Below are 23,128 nucleotides of genomic sequence, written 5' to 3'. Positions count from 1 at the left end.
TATGTGCCTAAATGCATGCCATGTGATTGGCTGATTAGATTAGAGTTAATGAGCAGTTAAAAAGTTACAAGTAAATACAGGTTATTCATATGGCACTTGAAGAAAAGTGCTCTGAAATATAAAATTAGATATAACAATTAATCAGAATCAGAATCAGAATACTTTATTGATCCCTGGGGGAAATTATTTAATAAAATGGGGGAAAAAAAGAACTAAACAAAAGCAAACTTTCACAGGTGGCTGTTATTTTTAAAGGCATCTATAGAGTCCATAGACCTCAAGTCCTTGGGAAGTAAGTTCCACAAGATGGGAGCCACAAACTCAAAACCATGGTCTCCTTTTGTCCTGCATACTTTTGTATCACCAACAAGCACTGATTAGCTGACATCACTGACCTATTAGTTACGTATGGATGTTGCAGTTCACTAATATCTGGAGGCATCTGATTGTGAAGTTCTCTGCAAGTGATCACCGTTGATAAGGGAAGCCAGTGTAAAGAGGACAGAATCAGTGCCACATGAGAGCTTTTAGAGGAGCCGGCGAGAAGCCTTCCAGCAAAATTCTGGAACAGCATGCTTATCAAAACCGAATGCCTGATCAAAAGTAACTCCAAGATTTCTCACAGCTGGGAGAACTGAAGATAAAATGGGTCCAAGATTTTCAATTACCCTTGGAACAAAGTTGTCAGTGGCGCAGATGAAGCGCTCGAGCTTTTTGTGTATCTAATAAAGTGGCTGGGAAACGTATATTATAGAGCAAAAAATAACTACACAAACTGTCACAATGGTTAGAGCTCTGACTGAAGTACAAAATGTTCCTGAATGACAGAATTTGCCTCTGTCCAGTTTCATCATCTAGCAGAATATCACACTTCAGTGTGAACCTCCTCAACATTTGATCAGATGACAGGGATCGGCCCACGATTTTTTAAAAATGCCAATCAGCTACTTGGCGAGACTATTAATCCTGATTTGTCTGTGTGTCAGGAAACAAGAGGCTGAGAGAAAGCCCGACCCGAGCTCATCTCCTTTTCCACTACAATCTTCTGCCAGCCTGTCAAAGCATCACATTTCAGGCACTCCCGGACCCTCTTCATTGACATAACCCCATTACTGTCTGTCTGTGTGGGGGAAGACACCACATTTCACTTTAAATCAAAATATTTCAATCAGAAGAAAAAAAAAACAACCTTCTGTCAGACGGTTGGGCGACTGTTACCAGGTCTTGACATTTTAAACGTGAGTGAGCCAGATACCAATTGCAGCAGAGGGTCTCTGTGGAAATCTTATGAGATGTAAAATGTGGCCTTTATTAGGGATAAAGTCTTTGGCTACGTTCACACTGCAGGCGAAAGCGCATCAAATCCGATTTTTTTGACCCTATGCGACCCATATCCGATCATGCTATGACAGTGTGAACGGCGCAAATCCGATATTTTCAAATCCGATCTGGGTCACTTTCGTATGTGGTACTGAATCCGATACATATCCGATGTTTTAGAAAGCGACTGATGTTTGAACGGTCAAGTCGCATTAAATCCGCCTTTTACGTCACCGACACAAGACTGAAGCCAATTATCAGCGCCAGAGAAGCGCCCGAGAAGACATCGCGAACGCTTCCTGGCCATCCAGTGTAGATGTCAGTGAAACTGTTGGGAAGACAACGTAAACATTTTATTTGTACTGTATAATCTGCAGATTCTGACAGAAATCTACAGCTATCCTTTGAAGCACCGCTCCTCTCTTAAACAGCAATAAGGATCATTATTAGGTTATTTACATTATTATGTAAATAACAAAATAACTTAAAGCAAAAATTGAGAAACGTAAAGTCCGAAGTCTTTATATTAACGGCCATCAGTCAAACAATACTGTTTGTTCTTGGTCTAAACAGAGCGCGTTGTGTGTGACATCTTCTTTTGCGCATGCGGGCCGCTTTGAGCGTTCACACTAGAGCGCGTTTGCTGTCGCATTTTATTTGTAGTGTGAACGAGGAGACAAAAAAATCGGATTTGATCAAAAAATCGGAATTGAGCATTAAGACCTGCAGTGTGAACGTAGCCTTTGTCTTTATTTCTTTATTCATAACAATCATCATCAATAAGGGGAATAAAGCAAATACAAATACAGAAAACATCCAACTGACATTTAACAGAAATCACTAAGACTTTGACTCAGTGAGACCAACAGGAACAGTCACAAAGGTCAGGAGTTTTTTAATTAAAACCTGTGTTTGTGGACATCAAATTCTCCCACAGAGATGCAACATTAGCTCAACAGTTTCTCTTCTGCATCTCCCCTTACAGTTTATTGATAAAGGCCTCCATTCTTGCTCCATTCTAATGAAATATACTAACTTAAGGACAACCGATCTAACTTTTCTTCAGTTTTCATTACCGACCACACTGTGGCCACAGAACCTACTGCTTTTGGCCAAAAGCAGCTAGTCCAGTTTCACATGGCTTTTCTCAGACTCCTCATTAGCGCCAAACCATAATGGAGCAATTAAAAATATTTCTGCTCCCTCAGAGCAAATAATCCCTCCATGATCAGTGTCATTAAACACACTGAAGCTGCTAAATCAATGTCCTTCCATATCAGCTATTTCCATTTTTCTTATTAAGGCAGTATTGATTGTTAGGAGAAGAACGGGTCACTGGCTTTTCCTCATTTAAGCCTTAAAAAATGAGCTGTTTTCAACTGTTAGACCATTGGGTTTGGAATTCATTTGGACATAAATATTTTAAGGATTTATTACTTTATCAAACACAGATGTAATATACAGTATCCAGTGTTACTGGCATGCAGCTTATCATGATGACCTTCACCCAAATGATCACAATGGCTAAAGTAAATGTAATCACTCAGTCAAACTAAAGTAAAAAAGGTAGGTAGGCACTAGGGCTGGGCCATATTATACCGTTCACGGTAATACCGGTATAATGTTAGGCAACGATAGGAAAATAAAATATCGCGATAGAATATGAGTAAAACGCGCATGCGCAGTGCCTTTGTTTTCATACGCACATGGCCGATTGTTGAGTGAAACAGATGAACCAGAATTGGTTTGTAAAAATGGTGCAACTTCAGTGATGTGGAACTGGTTTGGCGTTTGTCCGTCAGATACACGACAAAGCACATTTTTTTGCAGAACATGCAAGCGGCCGTCGTTATTGTCGTATTTGTCGGACTAAGATGCTCTTAAATCTGGGAGTAATCTGGGTCCTAAACTCCGTAAACTTCAGGTCAAACGAACACTGCAGCATCACTAAGAGTTAAAAACTGTCTAAATTCTTTCATCTTTAATAAAACGATCAGCATTGCTGCTTTACCAGGTGTAACTATGAAGTTTAACTTCCAGGCATCCATGAAAACAAAATGTATTACATTTAACGGAGTTAGAAGCTAGCAGGAAGCTAGCGGAAGTTAGCTCGCTAGTTTCGCTAGTTACCTAAACATGATATTGCATGTTCTGACTGAGAGATTTCTGAAAAAAATCAAACGTACAGCTCTGCTATCACTTCCAACATAAACGAAGACAGGAAACTAAACAGCAGTGACGTTTGTAGGGTTACTGAAGTTGGGCTAGCTGGTATATAATTATGTGCTACGTGATCGCTAGCAACACAGCTATATTAGCATAACATAAACAGTGAAGCTGGAGGACGAACACTAACACTTTTCCACTTATAAAAGTTAACGTGAAGGTTCCTCATGGTTAGAGACAAATGCAATCGCATGGCAGGATGCTGTAAAAGGACCAAACTTCAGTCAGGAGAACAACTGAGATAATCCATCCACAATACGAGGTTAGTCATTAATATACTGCAACAACATGGGAATAGAGCAGCTGCCAGAGAATTCAACATTAATGAATCAATGGTACAGAAGTGGAGGAAGCAAGAAGAATGAGTTTAATAAAGTTTGATTTATCTGACTGCTTTGTTTCGCTTAATGTGCCTTATAATCCCGTGCACCTTATGGTCCGAAAAATACGTACTGCACACTGCAGTTTAATGTTGCAAAGCACCTCTTTTTAACTTCAGTGGATATTATACATGGTTATGCTCAGGATATGTCAGCCCATTTCTACTGGAAATGCCTTTTGGTTAAACTTTCAGCAAGGAATTTGCATTTGCACTGTTACATTTTATAAAGCTTTAATGTACATAAAAACCAGCTTCTTGTTTAAGTGAAAATAAATGATAGGTTGTCTTTTTGCGCTAGTAATGTTGTGGAGTTGTATTTTGTCTCGCATCAATTATATCGTCAGTTATATCGTTATCGCAAATTTTCAAATATATATCGTGATAAATATTTTTGGCCATATCGCCCTGCTCTAGTAGGCACAGTATGAAGATAGGTGGACAAGTAGGTTGATTGATCCTTGCATTTGCCATATTTACACTGACCAGAGGCTATATATAAAAGCAAAGCTGCAGCGTACCTATGTCATTTGACAGTCAAATTGCCACCCTGCAGCAACTATGTCAGTATTTGTGGAGAGTTTCTAGGTGCTCAGACTGTGAATGAATAGGAAGACGGCAACAGATCTGTTATTTATCACTTAATCACCATATTATTACAGAGTGCCAACTTGACCCCATTTAATCCCAGACTGATGGCAGACTGACTCCACATCCATTTTTTCACAATTCACAATTCTGATGTACTGATGTTGTTTGGAAGATGGCAGCCGACTGCAAACGGTCACAGTCCTGGTCCTCATCTTCGAAGCAACCATCTCAAGCACGATTGCAGTCACAATAACTTTGGTCATGCTACAGTCTCCAGCATTTTCCTGTGATTGCAGCATAACACCCCACAGGCAACAATGTCAAATTGTCATTTTCAAAGTGTCATCTACCTTGACAGTGTCCAGGTCACCGGCTTTAGCAGCTTCGAGAAGTCTGTAGTCTACATCCGAGTTTCTCACTGGGACATTCTCTACAGCAGCAAACACAGAAGAATCATGAAGACAGCAAAAACAGCCTTCACATGCTTTGGAAGAACATTAATGAAAGGCTGACTGTAACACAACAACATAAAGCTGGCGTTATCCTGCCGTTATTCACTTCATCCTACGTACGCACGTCAATTTACGGCCATGTTTAATGGAAGACATTGTGCACTTTAGGACGGCCGTTTCGAAAAGCTTCCAGGTGACATTTGTAAGACTTATTTTTGTTGTTTTGCTTGTTCTTTGATAATTGCAATGCAGTGCAAACCAACAGGAAACAAAAGTAACATATTAGGCCTTTATGAGAGTGTGTGTCTACTGGTTGCTGCAGATAAACCGACTGTGGTGACACAGCTGCTACAATTAAGGCAGCTACAGATGCCGTATTCAATTCACTCGCTGTCATTTAAAAGACAAATCAGTAGTTATGCATAGGGCTAGAGGATGAGATACAACATAAATCTAGATTTCCAGAGTTGCCTCAGAAGCAACTAAACACACAATATTTTCTATGAGATAACCGTGTGCTGTGAATCTTCATTGGTCGTGCAGTCATTGTCAGTTTAAAGAAAAGCTTTAGACCATTTTTTGTCCCAATTTCCTCCACTCGGTGAAATCAGAAGCTTTACATTCTTCGAATTTCTGCTTTTTTTGCTTTGTCCTTGCTTTCATTTCATTTAAAATGTGTAAGCTCGACCTGTAATTGAAACAGGCCTGTGAAGCCAAGTTTGAATGTTACAATTACAGATTAGAATTGACAATTTTTGCTTTTTATCTGCTGCAGAGATGACTGTAAGATTATTATTCCATTATTCCATCTTAAATCACTGCAGGTGTTCTCCTTTCACTTATGGTCCAAAATGTGGAGGTATAAAATTATATATAGCTTCATATATCAAAAAAATTTTTCCAGACATTTATTAATTATTATTATTACTTAAAACGAAAAAACTGGAAAATATACTAAATATGTTAGCTAGCCAATATGCAGACTTTTTTCTGTTTTTTTTGTTGTTTTTAAATGTATCAGCCTGAAATTACAGATATTGATTCAAATTTATGATGGAAAAGTCCAGTGAAAATTTCAGGCTTTTATCGTAATTTGACTTACTTATGTTAAAATACTGCCTCATATTCCAATATGCGAGAAAAGGCCTGAAGGTATGTGGACAGGCCTTTTTGATACACATTTCAAAGCAATCATAATATGTCCAGAGTTTGGACCGTAGTATATTTTATGGAAAATAAGTAGAGCAGAAAAATTTCTAAAGATTTGATGACGAATCAGAGACGTTCAGCAGTGCAAGCCCCACTTTCAGGTAGGCTAATTCACCCCAAACCGGGTCTTTACAAAGGTTCTTAGTGCCTGTGGAAAATTCCTGCTTTAAGGGGACTCGAGTACTTATGTAATAACTGATGGATTTCGTGTCCAGCTTAATATAAAGAATGTGGAGCTGTACAGACCAATAAGTGGTTTGGTCTAGTTTTATTTGTGGGCTTTAATTCTTTCCCCGATGAAGACGACATCTGACAACTTCTTCTGTATCCACAAAGATGAGCTTTGGTAGTTCAGAATACATCAATAAAGATGTGCTTTGACGAATATTGGAATATTTTTCAGTTTTCCCAAATGTAGCTGCACAAGCAGAGCCCATCCTCACTAAATCCTGATGCAGTCATTTTGTTCTATAAGCAAGCCTGAAATATGAATGAAACCACTGAGTTCAGAAAAGAGCTTCAAGGGTTAGGCCCCCATTAAAAACTGATTTCCTTTAACCTGGAAACCCTGGAGTTAGATACCGTGATGCCAAGTTTCTTCCAGATCTGAGCAGGTGAGTTGGCTCACTCTGCGTTAAAATCTGCGCCTTCAGTCTGAAAATATCAATATTGGCCTTCACAAAAACAATTCCAGTTAATCCCACTATTTGCAACTGGTGCATAGCAACCAAAACACATCACCTACGCTTCTACACGCACAGCCACCCACCCACTCAGCAGCCCCCACAGAAACAAACGGGTGGCCTACCGTTGAGTATTTGCTGAACAGCTTCGTTTCCCATTTGAGCAGCGGTGAAGCCCTGCAGCGACACCAGCGAGGCGTCTGCCCCGTATCCTAGCAACAGCCTACAGGTCTGAAGGTGGCCTGCCAACGCCGCACGATGCAATGCCGTCTGACCCAGTGTGTCCAGGGCATTCACCTGCAAGAACAAAGACCTCAGAATAATGATTCAGAAAGGACGTCTGCAGTTACAGTCATTCAAAAAAATATCTGAATCTGTAATTTTATGACTCTCCTATTACTGATGAAGTGCTTACTAATAATAATGTTCCAAATAAGGTCAGCTCGTTTCCAAATGAGACACTAATAAACAACTGTACGTTAACCTCATCTCACAAAAGGTCCAGAAAAATATACAAAAACAAGACTTTTTTTGGTTTAATTATTGAAATATGTAAACAAATATGATAATGTGGACACAATTATGTGACAAGCCTCAGCACAACTGAATAACAAAACATGCCACAACAACCTTGGATCTTATTTGTGGGATTCAGGGTGAAATAATAAAGGGTGCAATATTATTCTGTGCATTGCAACAGAGTCAGTTGTATGAAAATGAGAAACTATTCATAGATAAAAATGTTTTTGAGCAATACAGCAAATCAAGGTGCATCATCACACTGATGCACACAAATATACCATTGAGCGCCTTGATTGTAGAGCATTCTCACAGTGACGCAACCACAAGTGCTGCTTAAAATCCAGTTCTTTCTCCAAACTGAATTCACAATGTATGACTGCTGAATAAAAATGCCATCTTTAGAAAAATACCATTGTTTTGAGGGTCTCACACCAGAATGTTCAGTTTGCAGAAACATTTACCCAAAACTTTGGGCAGTAACACAGTAAAATGCTTCTTTTTAGAATTTTTTTTTTGTGGTGATTAGTGTGAAAAACAGCATTTTCAGCCACCAAACATTAGAAACTCACCGATCCTTTCTAACATTACCGGTGAACAACCACGAAATTAAAGCACTTTGAAATTGGATGATTCTTTTTGATACACTCTCTATACATGGAGGAAGAGGAGTAAGACATACCTTTGCCCCATGTTTCTGTAGCACCTCCATGATGTCATTATGCGCCCGCTCAGCTGCCACGTGAAGAGGAGTCATGAAACTACAGAGGGGAGGGAAGAGCATTAGGAAATAAATATAACTGCTCAACTTTAGATCGTTCAGATTGCTTGTAAAACAGAATGCAGTGCCCAAACGTTCTCAGAATGAGGTTGGATATTATCACGAGTCATCAACCCTGAGATGAAGTCAGCACTGTTTTTGCACTCCATGTACTATAGTACTGCATTTTTTCTGGGTTAAAAAACATAACAGAAATTTACAGAATCACCTATTCAGCAATGCGTTTATTCTAATTTCACTATAAGGTATCTATATGTATGTATTTATATATATATGATACATTCGTATGACATCATTTGTTGCATGGCCCGCTATCATTGTAAATGTAATAGCTTCAGTCCCACTGCTGTAAGGGCAGCTGGACTGGAGAGCCCAACATGTGAAGAGGCCCATTTCTAAGAAATTTCCAAAGAGAAAGCAGTGAATCACCAAGCCCACTGACCAAATCAGTTCTCATTTGTCACTAAGTACATCACTTCAGCTTAGCAGTACTTTATTCTTATACCTCACTTAGAAAGCTATTAAAGTGGATTCCTGTACTCTTCCTGGTTTCTGTCATGCAAATATACTGTTACAAGTGGTCACTGTTACTAAGCATGGTCAGTCAATCACACTTAATCAGGAGCCAGTCTATTTTGAACAGAAAACGTATCATAATCAAAAGGATTATTGAGATCTATGAATCAGGAAAGCCACCTAAGCCATCTTAGAAAAGTCCAAAAATGAAAATATGGAGCTGGAAATAAACATAATAGGTCACATTTTATGCTTTAAATGCTGGAATTATTCAGGATAGTTTTGTACTGAGCTGAAGCCCGAGGCTGGCAGCAGACTGAGCGTCTGAAGAGCGGACGATTTCTGTCGCCGCTGATTGTCAGGTCGTGTGAACAACGGTGCGTTCACCTACTGAAGTGTCTCTGAGCAGTGATGCAACCACTTTGCCTTGCAATGGCAATTCACATCAGCAAAGTGATTTGTGTTGTTCACCTCTAACATAAATCCACTGCTGGAGTCACCTTGACAAACATATAATGCTCTCACTTTATGTTTATGAGCTGTGCATGCAGCGGAAAACAACACTCACTCTTTATTCTTCTCGTTGACGTTGGCACCTTTCCTCAGCAGCAGCTCGGTCACCTGCTTCCTTTTGGGGTGAGGCGACGCTACTGCACAATGCTAACAAACGCACATAAAGCACACATGGACACGTCATCTCAACACGTCTGCACCAATATAAGAGCCAGTGTTTTAAAATGCATCCAAATCTTACCAGGGCAGTTTCGTGTGTGTGTGGGTGTTTAAAGTTGATGATCTCCAATGCCAGGGTCTTCTTAGCCTTGGCCATGTCAGCTTCTCGAGCAGCTTGAAGCAGCGAGTGGCCCTTAAACTCATCTGAAGACACGCGCACAGAAAATGTCAAATTTTTTAGAAAGAAAGCAGCTTCAGTTGTCATTGTGAGGTTTCCTACGAAACAAAAGGCTGCAAATGATGTAGCTTGCCACCCAAAAACTGAATTATGAAGTTTTCAGCCACTGTTACAATATATTATTCTACTTGCAATGACCCTGCAGCATAACAATACTTCAGAAAGATAATTTCATTTTTTTCCCCAACCAGAGAGCTAATGACATATGATGCAACAGTCTCTGTGGTGGAGTTGGAGCGGAAAGAAGCGATTATTCCCCCGAGGTCTGGAAATTACAAACAACAAACTATTTTGCTTCAGAAGCATTTCAGGCTGAATAAAAGGAGCCCGTCCTATCTACGGACCGAGCCAACAGCATTCATGCATTTCTAATCAGACGTTGAGATAAATGGCGCAATCTTCAAGGGCACGTGGTTAAGAAAGAAAAAAAATTAAAGACGTAAAGTACAGCTGATGGAAGAGAAACAGTAGCGAGTTATGACATTTTTGTTCTGCAAAACCCAAACGAATTTTTCATAGTTGCTGGTCAGAAATACACAGAAATAATTTATTCAGAGAAAGAAGAAAAACACGAGATGAACTACACGTTTGCTCTTTGTATATGTAACCATATCTATAAACTGCTAAGAAAAGATGGACAGAGCCACTGGTTTGTCTCATTTTGAAACCATTTTTAGCAGTGTGTTTGTTGCAATCCTGTTTTATTTTCCTTTTCTGCTGTTTTCTGGACCCTGAGGCAAGGTGCAGGCATACAAATATCAATAATTAGTACCAAATAAAGCGTAACACACATTATTTGTCAGCTTAAATTAAAACAAAAGCTCCAAAAGGCACGGACACCGTAAGTATAACTGGGAAGCTCCGTAACTTATGGGAAGCTTAGCAGATAGTAAGTTGAACACTTAAGTGCCATAAACTGAAGTTCCTGGATTGGTTCACTCTAAAGTAGCTTCAAAAGCAAGGCGATCCAAGTAGATTTGCCCAACTTGAGCACATTAATGTTTTTATAGTAAGTTTTCCCCTTCATATCAACTGTACTTTGTAAGCTACTAACCAACTGGCTTAAAAAATATATCTGGAGCTGGCAACATCAGATCTGTCCAGGAAGTCTTTGTTTTTATATTTTTATATTCCTGTGATGAGTCTGCAGCAAACGCCCAACTGAGATGCGTTTTCGACAACATAGAATCATCAAAAACGAACCGTCATCCCGCAGTTGTGAAAACATTTCTGATGGCTTATGATTCGCGTGGCATTTGATTTTTGTTTTGATCTGCTTCATTACAGAGATGAGGCAACAAGTGCAGCGAAAGAAAAAGAGAGCTGACCCACTAATTAACTCGAGTTGCAGAGGGCTTTCTGGCAAAAACAAAGGATTATCCAACCTTTTTACTCTGTGGTGGCTGCGTCCTGAAAGTACGATGAAAATTAACTTAATTATGGTGTAGTCTCTAATTAATTAATACATCACGGATCTCTAGTCAAATATTAGTTGCAGTGTAATGCGAACCGAACTAATATTACAAAGAAAACAGCTAATTTCATAAAGGACACGAGTATATAAGCAGATTATTTACATATTATAATATAGTGAATAAACCAAAATAAAAAAAAGAAACTAATTTAAAATCAGTAAGCTTGTTTGTGGAAATTTAAAGTAAAGAGTTCATGTTAAAACACAAATTGTGTAGTCCAGGTTCAAGGCATTTTTTTATAATGAAAAATAAATTTTAAAGTCAGGGATTGGATTAATGCACCCTGAAAACATGAATAAACACAATAAAATGTTTTATATAGCCGAGGAAATCTGTAATAATTCGAACCGTGGATGACTTTAGGGATGGGAATCGAGTCCAATGCCATCCCTAGCTGACTTTCATGTTTTTTTAATCTGTGGCTTTTCCACTAGTCAAGTCCACATGAAGAAACAGGTGAATATGAGGCTCTTTCAAGAAATAATTCTACATCAGACTGCTGGCTATCAAAATAATCATATCAATCTCTCTGTTGTACTAATAATCCCTTTGTAATCCCCTGTCAAAAAAAAAAGAAAAGAAAAAAAAGATTGAGACTCCCATGTTCAAAAAAATTACAAATCAGCTGTTCCAAACATAGCCCGTGTAAATATGCCCTTTCTAAAACAAACAGACTCATTTAGCCGTGCTGTACTCTGCAGCTGCACTTTATGTAAATTAAGAGCCACACTCACATGTAAGTCTCTCCTTCAGCTCGGGAGTGGGTGCCATGTCCACAGAGCTTTTGCTGTGGCAGTTGAGCAGGGTCGGGTCAGCCCCGTGGCTCAGCAGCAGAGAGCACACCTCCACTCGGTTTTTAGACGCCGCTTCATGTAGAGGGGTGAACTGCCACAGATCCATGGCGTTCACACAGGCTCCGTGCTGGCGAAGGAAAAAAATAGCGGAAGAAAAAAAAAAAAAAAAAAAAAAAAAGTACAGAGGAGATTACTGACAGCAGTTTTATCATTATTGATTCTGGATTGCTCAAAAGGGAATGATGCCATCGGCTCTGGCGCATGTGTACAATGAATGTGTCACGTTTTTAATGAACTAACAAAGCAGGTCTTAGGAGGTCATTTATAGCTTCTTATTATGAATTATGTCCACCGACCCAGTATATTCAGAAACAGGATGTATGTGTGTTTGTACCTTTAGCAGCAGCTCAGTAACTTCATAGTGTCCATAAGAGCAGGCGTTATGAAGCGGCACCAGACCCCTGGAAAAAAAACAAAAAACCCAGAAGACTTCTCATTACAAACAAACATCAGTGTTAACAATTCTAAATACACACAAAATGTGTGCTGAGTCCAACAATGTGACACTTACACTAACATGCTGATGTTCAGTAAAAATACCATTTACCACATTTGATATCTTGGTCACATTGGCACGGTGAGATCCTGCTAATCAGTGTTACACATCGAGTGCCTCAGATGTCAACATCATAGCGGCACTACATAAAAGGTTGAGGGTGTCTCACAGCTTTCTCACACAGAGCCCACGGTAGCAGACGTGCTCTCGCTACTGGATAATAAGTTTGGTTTTGTGGAAAGTGCAGCAGGCAATGACACTCATTCATCTACTTTGCTTAGACTGTTTGAACTGAGGACCATTTAAAGTCCAGTCCAGCTCTACTGCACATGTGCATTCTCGTGTCCACCTCGATCAGGTGAGATCTAAGTACCTTCAGGATTGGAGTCTATAAGGGGAAAAAACGTAAATGACATTTGACAACCTCCCCCGCACCCCTAGTGACAAGTTTTGACATCTCAGTTTACGTCAATAAGTCGTGGTTTGACAGCTATTCGAATGGTTTCCAGGTTTTTTTGTGTGGCTGCATAAGCAGAGACCACCCTCACTAACTTTTTATGCACGTCCAGTCATTTTAGTCTATAAGCAGGCCTGAAATATGACAGAAACTGCAGAAAAGAGCTTCAAGGGCTTCTGCAGAATGCAGTGCATCATACTCTGTGCACGCCAACAACAGAATGTGTATATATCCCCACCTAAATCTTATGATCCAATGAGATGGATTAAGGAGTCTCATCCTACTGGCTATAGCAAAATCTCATAATTATGTCTCATAAATAGCAGTGTAGTTATGATGTGTTACCATTAAGATGTTTAGTTTTTAAGAAAATCCTGAATTCAAGTGCCTTTTCCCCCCCACTTACACTCCCCTTGTCGTTTTCTCTGTACATACCCTTTGTCCTTGGCGTGAACATCTGCTCCATGCTGTAGTAACAACTGAACTATCCTCACCCTGTTGTATCCTGCTGCCAGGTGCAGCGGAGTGGACTAAAAAGGCAGACCCACAGAAACAGAGAGAGAGAGAAAGAAGGACAAATAAAAGCAAGAAGAGAGAACGAGGAGTCAAAGAGTGGGAGGGGAAAAAAAGACAGACAGAAAAATAAATGTTAGCCCACATGTTCGCTCCGCAGTGTGACAGCCTATCATCAAGACTTCATAACCATCATTCCTGTTTATGTATGTGTGGGTATGTTTTCACTGAGCATCTTACAGTCTTAAGGTAAGGCTTCGCAAGAAGAAATGGGCTGTAGCAGTCTGCCTATAATTTCCTCCATAACACTGATGAAAAGCTGCAGTTCTGAATGCATTAAGATCTGACTGAGATGAGATGGCTTTAGCTCTTCGTGCAGCACTACAGTCTTTCAGCAAAGGCCATTCTTCCTGAAAGCTCGAGTGAAACGCAGACTGGTGCCGAAATGTTGCGGCAGCAAGAATGTTCCCATTATTCAGTCAAATTGAACTTGTTACAGGGAAAAAAGTAATAGAAAACCTGCCTCTAAGTCATGATATAAAAGCCATTTCGCAGAACTGGATGTGCTACAGAGCAAAGTGTGAATGGACGTTGGATTAAAGCTACTAGATGCAGTAGGCTGATATAAAAATGACATATATATATATACACACACACATAGATATATACATACACATACATACATACACCTATATATATATAATATATATATTTATAAAAAAAAAAAACTTTTTTAGAGCAAACACTGAGATCACAAGAAATGTGTTAAATCTTGAGCAGCTCTACAAGCTTAATGTCCAAGTTTAACAAAGTCCCTTTCACACATGGTACCTGACTTCCAAATCCTTTGGATGCTTTGTGGTCATTTTCTTTATAGACAGGAATAAATCAAAATTCTTCAAAGCTGAATACTGATGTTTTCTTTAAAACCAACATACACCTTGCTACTAGAAAAGGTATATTATTCATGGGTCACAAGGTCAGTAAACTCAAAACAACATATTTTCCACTTTTACCTCCAGTAGAATCTAGAAATCAATCCAATGCTCTCACAAATCTGCTCTGCTATTAATCAGGCTGTGTCAATACCATACTCTCAGTTTCACAGTCAGTTTGTAACATGGCACATTATCATGCTGGAAGCAGCCACCAGAATATAAGTACACTGTGATCTTAAAGAGCTGGTCAGCAACAATACTCTGGTAGGCGGTGGTGTTTAAATGATGCTCAGTTCGTACCAAGGGCCCCAACGTGTGCCAAGAAAATATACCTCCATATCATTACACCACCACCAGCCTGGACTGTAGATACAAGGCAGGCTGACTCCATGCTTTCATGTTGTTTACACCAAATTCTAACTCTACCATCTTAATGTGACAGCAGAAGCTGAGACTCATGAGACCAAGCAATGTTTTTCCAGTTCTCTATTGTCCAAATTTGGTGGGCCTGTGCAAATTGCAGCCTAGTTTACTGTTCTTAACTTACAGGACTGGCACACAGTGTGGTCTTCTGCTGCTGTAATCCATCTACCTAAAGGTTCTATATGCTGTGCATTTAACAAAACCTCTTCTGCATACTTTGGTTATAACAAGCAGCTTTATTGTTATTGTTGCAGTCCTGCCACTTTCCTCTGACACTTTGCGAAACAGGCTGAAAGAATAAATAGATAATCTTGAAGGGATGCAGTTCTGATTGGGTAAAATTGGTTCATGATTACCATCCCACGTTTATGTTTATGTCTTTTTTTCCCATCTGTGTTTCTGATGAACAATGCTTGGTATCTTATTTTAGCATGGCAGATGACTCAGATTACAGTTACACTTGAAAGCCTTGGGCACCACTGCAATAGTGAGTTATTGGGGGAAACACAACACTTACACACATTGTTAAATTGTTAAAAAATGATCACCATAGTTGTTTAAATTATAGCAGAATGGAGTCAGCAGGAGGGCTTCAAAGCACAATTAAAATTCTGATATTTTATTATCAAGTCTAAAATTACTTGGAAACCAATATTTCTTTTTTTTTAATTAATCTAATAAATGTAGGTTTGGATTTTTTTTAAATAATAAAAACCTTCATTTAGAAACTGCATTTTGTGTTTACTTGTGTTATCTTTGACTAGTTAGTTTGATGATATGAAACTTTTAAACATTCCAAAAAATTAAAAATCAAGAAGCAGACAAACACTTTTTCACACCATTGTACAAGTGTTCCCAATTGTGAGTGAGGCCAAACAGCTTTGCCTATATAATTTACTCCTTAACCAACTAATCTTTGCAGTGTCACTGGAACAAATTCTCTGCTCTCACTGAAGTCTGTTTAGAGTAAAATCTATGGATTATCCAGATTAGCCCAAACACAGTTTTTGGAAAAAGTTTGGCATTTCTTGGAATAAAACACTTATCACAGATTCTTCCATTGTATGATATACATCTCAAAAATGCTGCTATGCATGGTAAGAGGAACACCATCCTCCCACTACAACTAGAATGATTTGTTTGAAGCAATCCATAAAGTGCATTTGGAAACTGTAATAGGCAATCTGAACATTAGAGTGGCTGGCGGTTCATCATGTGGTATTTTACTCAAAGAATGAACAACTCTATATGGAAATTGTATAAATGTAAGCTGATAATGTGAATAAAGAAAATGTCAAAATGACTATAAGATAGCCTCATGTGGTCAACAGGCCTTCAACTCTCTTCTCAAGCCTGCTCACTTATGCATGTGGCAAACATATTACAGACAAGGTAGAAAGGCAGCACACAATCCTGAGAGCTGATGGCATGGAAGAGAGGTGCAATCTTCCCTGAATTACTGGCGACCTTTCTCAAAAAAGTAGGCACTCTGTCCTGAGACCCCATAGAACCTTTTGAAATACACTTCACTTCCATGGGGGATTTAGACTGGAGGTAAGTAAAAAGGTGCCACCAGCAGCCTTGTTTTTCCACATCTGTTGTTCACAAAGGTAAAAGACCAAAAAACAATTAAAAACAATTAAAAATAAATAAATGATTAATAATAAAAATAATAATCATCACTGCCATATGAAGCCACCGGATACTCTGACTGGTAAAATCGAGTTGCTCAGTGCAATCATCCGAAGGGATCAGGTGAGAGTGTGCACGCATATCTTTTCATCATATATTTGATCACACTGATGTAGATGATTCTCCTAGCTAACATTTTAAGCTCTAAAAGTAAAAATGGCAGGTCGTGACTGGGTAAAGGCGAATGGGCTTCACCACGGGCTGTGTTACTGTGGTATGATGGCTGCAAAGTGGCACACTTTATCCAGATTATTTTAATAAAAGCTTTGTCTACATCCAACAAAAATCTTTCTCAAAGGACTGCATCAATCTGAGCTAGGCAAGCAACTTACCAGCAGTTTTTGAGATGTCAACTGCTAACACTGCAGATAAAACAACAAAAAGGAAAACAAGACTAATGCTAGTACTAACTAAAACTAATGTTTTGCTGTTATAAAAGCCCATTAAGAAGTAAATCACAGGCCACTTAGAGAGAAGAGGCTCTTTAAAAAGTCAAACTACTACATTATTTCAAAAGACTGATGAAACCCTTTGCAACATCTTAAATACAAAAAAAAGTTCGAAGTTTCTTCCAGCTTTTATAGCTGGTGTTTTCCACAAACTAAACAACAGCAACAAAAGAATGTTTCCTATGTCCCCCTCATAGGAAACTCATCTCAATTTCAGAGGACATACTGAAAAATAGATCATCTCTGGTGATCTCAACAGCTCACTCAGGAGTTCAGCTGAGGAGCAGCAGCAGCGAGGCAGAAAGGCAGAGTCGGGTGGACAGATGGTACACTCGTATTTACAGGATGTGACAGCGGCATTTGAAAGGAGCAGGACATGGTACACAGTTAGTCATCAGCCTCAGTTTAAATGCAGTGAGTGCATTTGTGTGTGTGTGCGCGCTTGTTTTTGCAAATTACATAGAATAGAAATAAACTGATGAAAAAAAAAAGGAAATATGTAAGCCTTAATCAGGTCCTCAGTAAATCTTAAACCGTTAGCTACTAGTGAGTCATCAGTTAGACACACATACACACACGTGCATGTACTGTTGCATCACTGTGATGTTGTTGCCAGGGTCGGACTGGGTAGTTTAAGCTCCACCTCTTCAATCTGTCAACCCTGTGTAAGGAATGTGCACATGCATGTGTGTGTGAGTGAGGCACGCATAAAAACCATCACTGGCTCAGTTGATCTCATATTGGATTCCCAGCATAGAAGTCTTAAAAAAAGAGAGTGAGAGGGGGGGAGAAAAAAAAACAAAAAAACCCAGCTCCGGTTGAAATCTCTATCCTCAGAGCAGCCACAAGCCAATAGTGCTAATAATCATTTTTTCATCCACTGACCCATCCTTCATTCAGTGTCATCCAAGTACTCTCCACTGCAGCCCAGTTTTTCCCTCTAATGCTCTGAATTCAGAGAGCAAACATGTTTTCATTTCTTCTTGCCAGGCATCATCGACGGCAAAAGAGATGACATGTGGGTTTTTGTTTTTTAAATGAATGCTCTTCAAAACGGAGGAACAGCAGCGCAACAGCAGTACTGCGAGCAAAAATAAAGGTTTTTAAATGAGACTGTGTTTAGGGAAGCACAAAAATTCTGCTGGTGCAAATACTGCGAGCAAAGAGGAGGACAGATTAAGGTGTTTACACACTTGCCTGTAATGTTTATGCACCAGAATACGTACGCATTTATGATGCAGAGAAATGTGAGTCTCACGTGTATGTATGCCACATATTTTTAGAGGATTATTAGCTACTTTGATTTGGCATATGAGCGATGCTACACATTAGTGCCGGAACATCTGATATACCGCCTGTGATTTTCTTGCGTGAATATAGCTTAAATGCTAGCTGAAGCTTTTCAATGGGGGGTTCAACATGTAATAGTGTTTGCTGCCAGGAGTGCTGTGCTGCATAATGAGAGGGGACCTGTATTAACTTTCTACTCCCAGTTCAATCATATGATGAAAAAGTGAAGGCAAAAGAACACGAATGCCATGCTGGGTATAGTAGTATTTTGAAAGTTATTTTTCCAGACGAATAACTGGTGCCACCAAGTTTGGACCTTCTTGCAACCGTCTTGTGATGACAAGGAGAAGAAAAAGAAAGAAGAAAAAACACATTCTGCTGCCATCCTGCAGCAAGTTCATCACAACTTGTAGAGGCATTTCCTTTTCAAATCTGGTTGGAATCTGAATGTAAGTAGTCAATATGAATTTATGTTTAATGTAAATTTCTGTGTATTTTGATGGCAACAAAAGATGCGATATACGTACCTAACAGGTGACTGTCAGGGAGATATATACACATATTAGGGCTGCCACGATTTGTCGACTAGTCACGATTACGTCGACTATCAAAATCGTCGACGACTGATTTAATAGTCGACGTGTCGTTTGAAGCTTTGTAAGATCGCAAAAGACGCAGGAATAATAGCAGGATTTAAGAGTGTAATAACGGACTGAAACAGAAGACGGCAGCACAGCATGTACAAGGATGCCAGCTGCCGTTAAACCCCGAAGAAGAAGAAGCAGCTGTGTCCCAGAATTCATAGCGCGGCCCAGCTTAGTTTCCAACAATGGCGGCAGCTAGTTAGTTTTAATGTTACTCTTATTATTCTTTCTGGGTCACAAAATAAACGTTTAACATATTTTCAGGCGAGAATGTAGCTGTGTAAACCTCAAATATCTGCTCAGTTTATCAGGACACCACATATTTTCAAAAGCGCTCCGACGTTTTCGGAGACGTCTGTTACCCACTAGCTCGATAGCTAGCCGGGGGCTAGGTCACTAGCGCCGTGAGAACACCGGACTCCCGGCAAATTGTTTTCAAACCCACCGCCGTCTTTCAAATATATATGAGTCACTTAGATAAATTAAAAATGTTATTGTTTGGCTTTTTTTTTGTATTTTATTTGTTCCTGAGTAAATCGGTTTGGCTGAGATTAAAGTTATAGTTTTTTACACAGCTGAATAAACGTCAAGCAGACAGCTGATTATCAGAAGTGTGAGATGCTGGAGAATATACTCCGGTGTCCTGTTATATTTTAGATAGCAAGGAGTTTATTAAACTTTACCGAAACAATCTGCAAATTTCATTAAAATTGAATAAACTATCATCTTGTCTTTATTTTTAGTTAGCACCTTAAAAGCTTAAATCTGTAAGCTAATGATAGTTATATAAGAGCAGATGCTGCTGGTGCAATAAGCTGTAGTTTTATGTCCAGTGGATGATGATCTGATTAGTCGACTAATCGCATAAATAATCGGTGACTAGTCGACTATCAAAATAATCGTTTGTGGCAGCCCTAACACATATACATACATACATATATATACACATACATATATATATATACATACATATACACATATATACATCTCTATATCTCTATCTATATATATATATATATATACATACATATATATATATATATATACATACATATATACATACATATATATATATATAAAAATAAACTTACAATAATAATACTTATACCTCAATATAAAATCCCATGTGCAGTACTACACATGGTAATTTCATGTGTAATCCAAAGTGACTGCTGCCATCTGTTACACCTTTTGACTTTGACTCTATTGACAGTCACTTTCTTTTCAAAAGCTACTCAATAAACCTTGTAAATAATTATAAACATAGTTGTTTTTGTTGCCGGGCCATTAATTCCAAGTTTTTCTCCTCCTTTGAGAATCAACAAAACGACCCACTATACTTTATTTCAAGAGAATCAACTGTCAGAGAGGCATTATGACGGTGAATAATAATGATGCTGGGGAAAAAAGAAATGCGAAAACAGAATACACTGTTGTGTTTTAATCATCTAAAAGCTTTTCCATGAGGTGGACAGGAGTATGGAGTGGAGGAGGGGAGGAAGATGAAGGAGGGGAAAATATGGGTGGAAAATGAAGGAAGAAGGAAGCGAGGAGAGATGTGGAGGACACGTTCAAGCTGAACAAACAAACTAAAGTAAAATAAGATAAATAAACAGTAATCTCTTTTTATAACTCCACTTGGTACCATTCTCTTTTTCCAGTTTAAATTTTGCCATTTACTAGACACACCATCTGAAAGGTAACCCCCAAGTGCACAATAAACTAATAGATTTTGCTTATTCGGTCAGCTAGGAGCCAACATTGATCTCAAAAAACTGTGCGGACAAAAAAGTCAAACTATGAAACACATTAATGCAACACACGAGCTTAAAAACACACGGCATGTGGAATTTGCTGCTGTGTTAGTTCCTTCTTTGTTTCCATTTTTCCCTAACCCTCTCCTACATCCGCCTCCCTTTTCCTCTTCTCTTTAGTAGCCTGTCAAGCTGTTCCCATGACAACAGTGACTGCTGGCTGTCAGCAGTTGCCATAGCAATGAGACATGATCTATTGGGGAGGGTAAATGGCCACATTTGGACCATTTTGTTTGGCGTTGTTTAAGTGTGTGTGTGCAGCTCTGATGTTATTCATCAACTTTGCCCTGGAGGTTCAAGACATGCTGCACTCCCCACCTATCGAATAACGCTGCCACAACTCTTTCTCCTAACAGCCCTGAAGTGCATCAGGTCAGGATCCTCTCGGAGGGCAGTGCACAAAGAAAACAGATTTTTTTTTTTTTTTTTAATTTTTGCTACATCAACACAATTTTTGCCACCAACTGTGCTGCATGCCTGGCTGTGACTTCATCCACTTCCCCAAAATAGGAACATGACTTCCACTTCCTTGCTGCAGCCCTGGAAGTATTCCAGTACTACCCGAGGAGGGGACTTTAATTAAGGCAGCTGAATTTAATTAAGGCAATGTTTTCGCTTTTTATGAGCAGACTTGTATGATGTTATGATTCCGTCTCGTATAAACAATCAGCAGGTTGGAAAAAAAAAAGAAAAGAATCCTGCAGAGTTGACAGACATATTCATGTACCTGTTACGTTGTACAGTAAAATCCTGACAATGGCATGCATGGCTGATATTTATAGTTACATACAGGGAGTGCAGAATTATTAGGCAAATGAGTATTTTGTCCACATCATCCTCTTCATGCATGTTGTCTTACTCCAAGCTGTATAGGCTCGAAAGCCTACTACCAATTAAGCATATTAGGTGATGTGCATCTCTGTAATGAGAAGGGGTGTGGTCTAATGACATCAACACCCTATATCAGGTGTGCATAATTATTAGGCAACGTCCTTTCCTTTGGCAAAATGGGTCAAAAGAAGGACTTGACAGTCTCAGAAAAGTCAAAAATAGTGAGATATCTTGCAGAGGGATGCAGCAGTCTCAAAATTGCAAAGCTTCTCAAGCGTGATCATCGAACAATCAAGCGTTTCATTCAAAATAGTCAACAGGGTCGCAAGAAGCGTGTGGAAAAACCAAGGCGCAAAATAACTGCCCATGAACTGAGAAAAGTCAAGCGTGCAGCTGCCAAGATGCCACTTGCCACCAGTTTGGCCATATTTCAGAGCTGCAACATCACTGGAGTGCCCAAAAGCACAAGGTGTGCAATACTCAGAGACATGGCCAAGGTAAGAAAGGCTGAAAGACGACCACCACTGAACAAGACACACAAGCTGAAACGTCAAGACTGGGCCAAGAAATATCTCAAGACTGATTTTTCTAAGGTTTTATGGACTGATGAAATGAGAGTGAGTCTTGATGGGCCAGATGGATGGGCCCGTGGCTGGATTGGTAAAGGGCAGAGAGCTCCAGTCCGACTCAGACGCCAGCAAGGTGGAGGTGGAGTACTGGTTTGGGCTGGTATCATCAAAGATGAGCTTGTGGGGCCTTTTCGGGTTGAGGATGGAGTCAAGCTCAACTCCCAGTCCTACTGCCAGTTTCTGGAAGACACCTTCTTCAAGCAGTGGTACAGGAAGAAGTCTGCATCCTTCAAGAAAAACATGATTTTCATGCAGGACAATGCTCCATCACACGCGTCCAAGTACTCCACAGCGTGGCTGGCAAGAAAGGGTATAAAAGAAGAAAAACTAATGACATGGCCTCCTTGTTCACCTGATCTGGACCCCATTGAGAACCTGTGGTCCATCATCAAATGTGAGATTTACAAACAGTACACCTCTCTGAACAGTGTCTGGGAGGCTGTGGTTGCTGCTGCATGCAATGTTGATGGTGAACAGATCAAAACACTGACAGAATCCATGGATGGCAGGCTTTTGAGTGTCCTTGCAAAGAAAGGTGGCTATATTGGTCGCTGATTTGTTTTTTGTTTTTGAATGTCAGAAATGTATATTTGTGAATGTGGAGATGTTATATTGGTTTCACTGGTAAAAATAAATAATTGAAATGGGTATATATTTGTTTTTTGTTAAGTTGCCTAATAATTATGCACAGTAATAGTCACCTGCACACACAGATATCCCCCTAAAATAGCTAAAACTAAAAACAAACTAAAAACTACTTCCAAAAACATTCAGCTTTGATATTAATGAGTTTTTTGGGTTCATTGAGAACATGGTTGTTGTTCAATAATAAAATTATTCCTCAAAAATACAACTTGCCTAATAATTCTGCACTCCCTGTATTAATGAGTTGGCAGTAGTCAGTGTTTTCTTGTACTGAGGCCGATCATGAAATGGCATTTGGAAATCACTTTAGAGAACCCATCCACCATTAGTGCATGAGGGTACAAGGGGAAGATATAGATATTTTAGAGCTGAAAGATATTGTAAGAAGCAGC

General features: G+C 39.3%; 1 protein-coding gene across 2 annotated transcripts in view; it reads right to left on the bottom strand.

The window, feature by feature from the left end:
* Window positions 1-23,128, bottom strand: part of LOC113025921 (tankyrase-1-like) — a 112,550-nt gene that overhangs the window by 30,428 nt on the left and 58,994 nt on the right. For both annotated transcript variants that reach the window (XM_026174178.1, XM_026174179.1), the window contains 8 exons: window positions 13,304-13,398; window positions 12,250-12,316; window positions 11,796-11,982; window positions 9,431-9,552; window positions 9,245-9,336; window positions 8,062-8,140; window positions 6,986-7,157; window positions 4,867-4,946 (listed from right to left, as the gene is read on the bottom strand). In XM_026174178.1, coding sequence (XP_026029963.1) covers window positions 4,867-4,946; window positions 6,986-7,157; window positions 8,062-8,140; window positions 9,245-9,336; window positions 9,431-9,552; window positions 11,796-11,982; window positions 12,250-12,316; window positions 13,304-13,398 — 894 coding nt within the window. The remainder of the gene's footprint in view (window positions 1-4,866; window positions 4,947-6,985; window positions 7,158-8,061; window positions 8,141-9,244; window positions 9,337-9,430; window positions 9,553-11,795; window positions 11,983-12,249; window positions 12,317-13,303; window positions 13,399-23,128) is intronic.

Source organism: Astatotilapia calliptera, chromosome 7 (assembly GCF_900246225.1).
Source record: "Astatotilapia calliptera chromosome 7, fAstCal1.2, whole genome shotgun sequence".
Taxonomy (NCBI): Eukaryota; Metazoa; Chordata; class Actinopteri; order Cichliformes; family Cichlidae; genus Astatotilapia; species Astatotilapia calliptera.
Note: the sequence above shows the minus strand (reverse complement) of the source record. Positions and strands in the feature narration are given on the sequence as shown.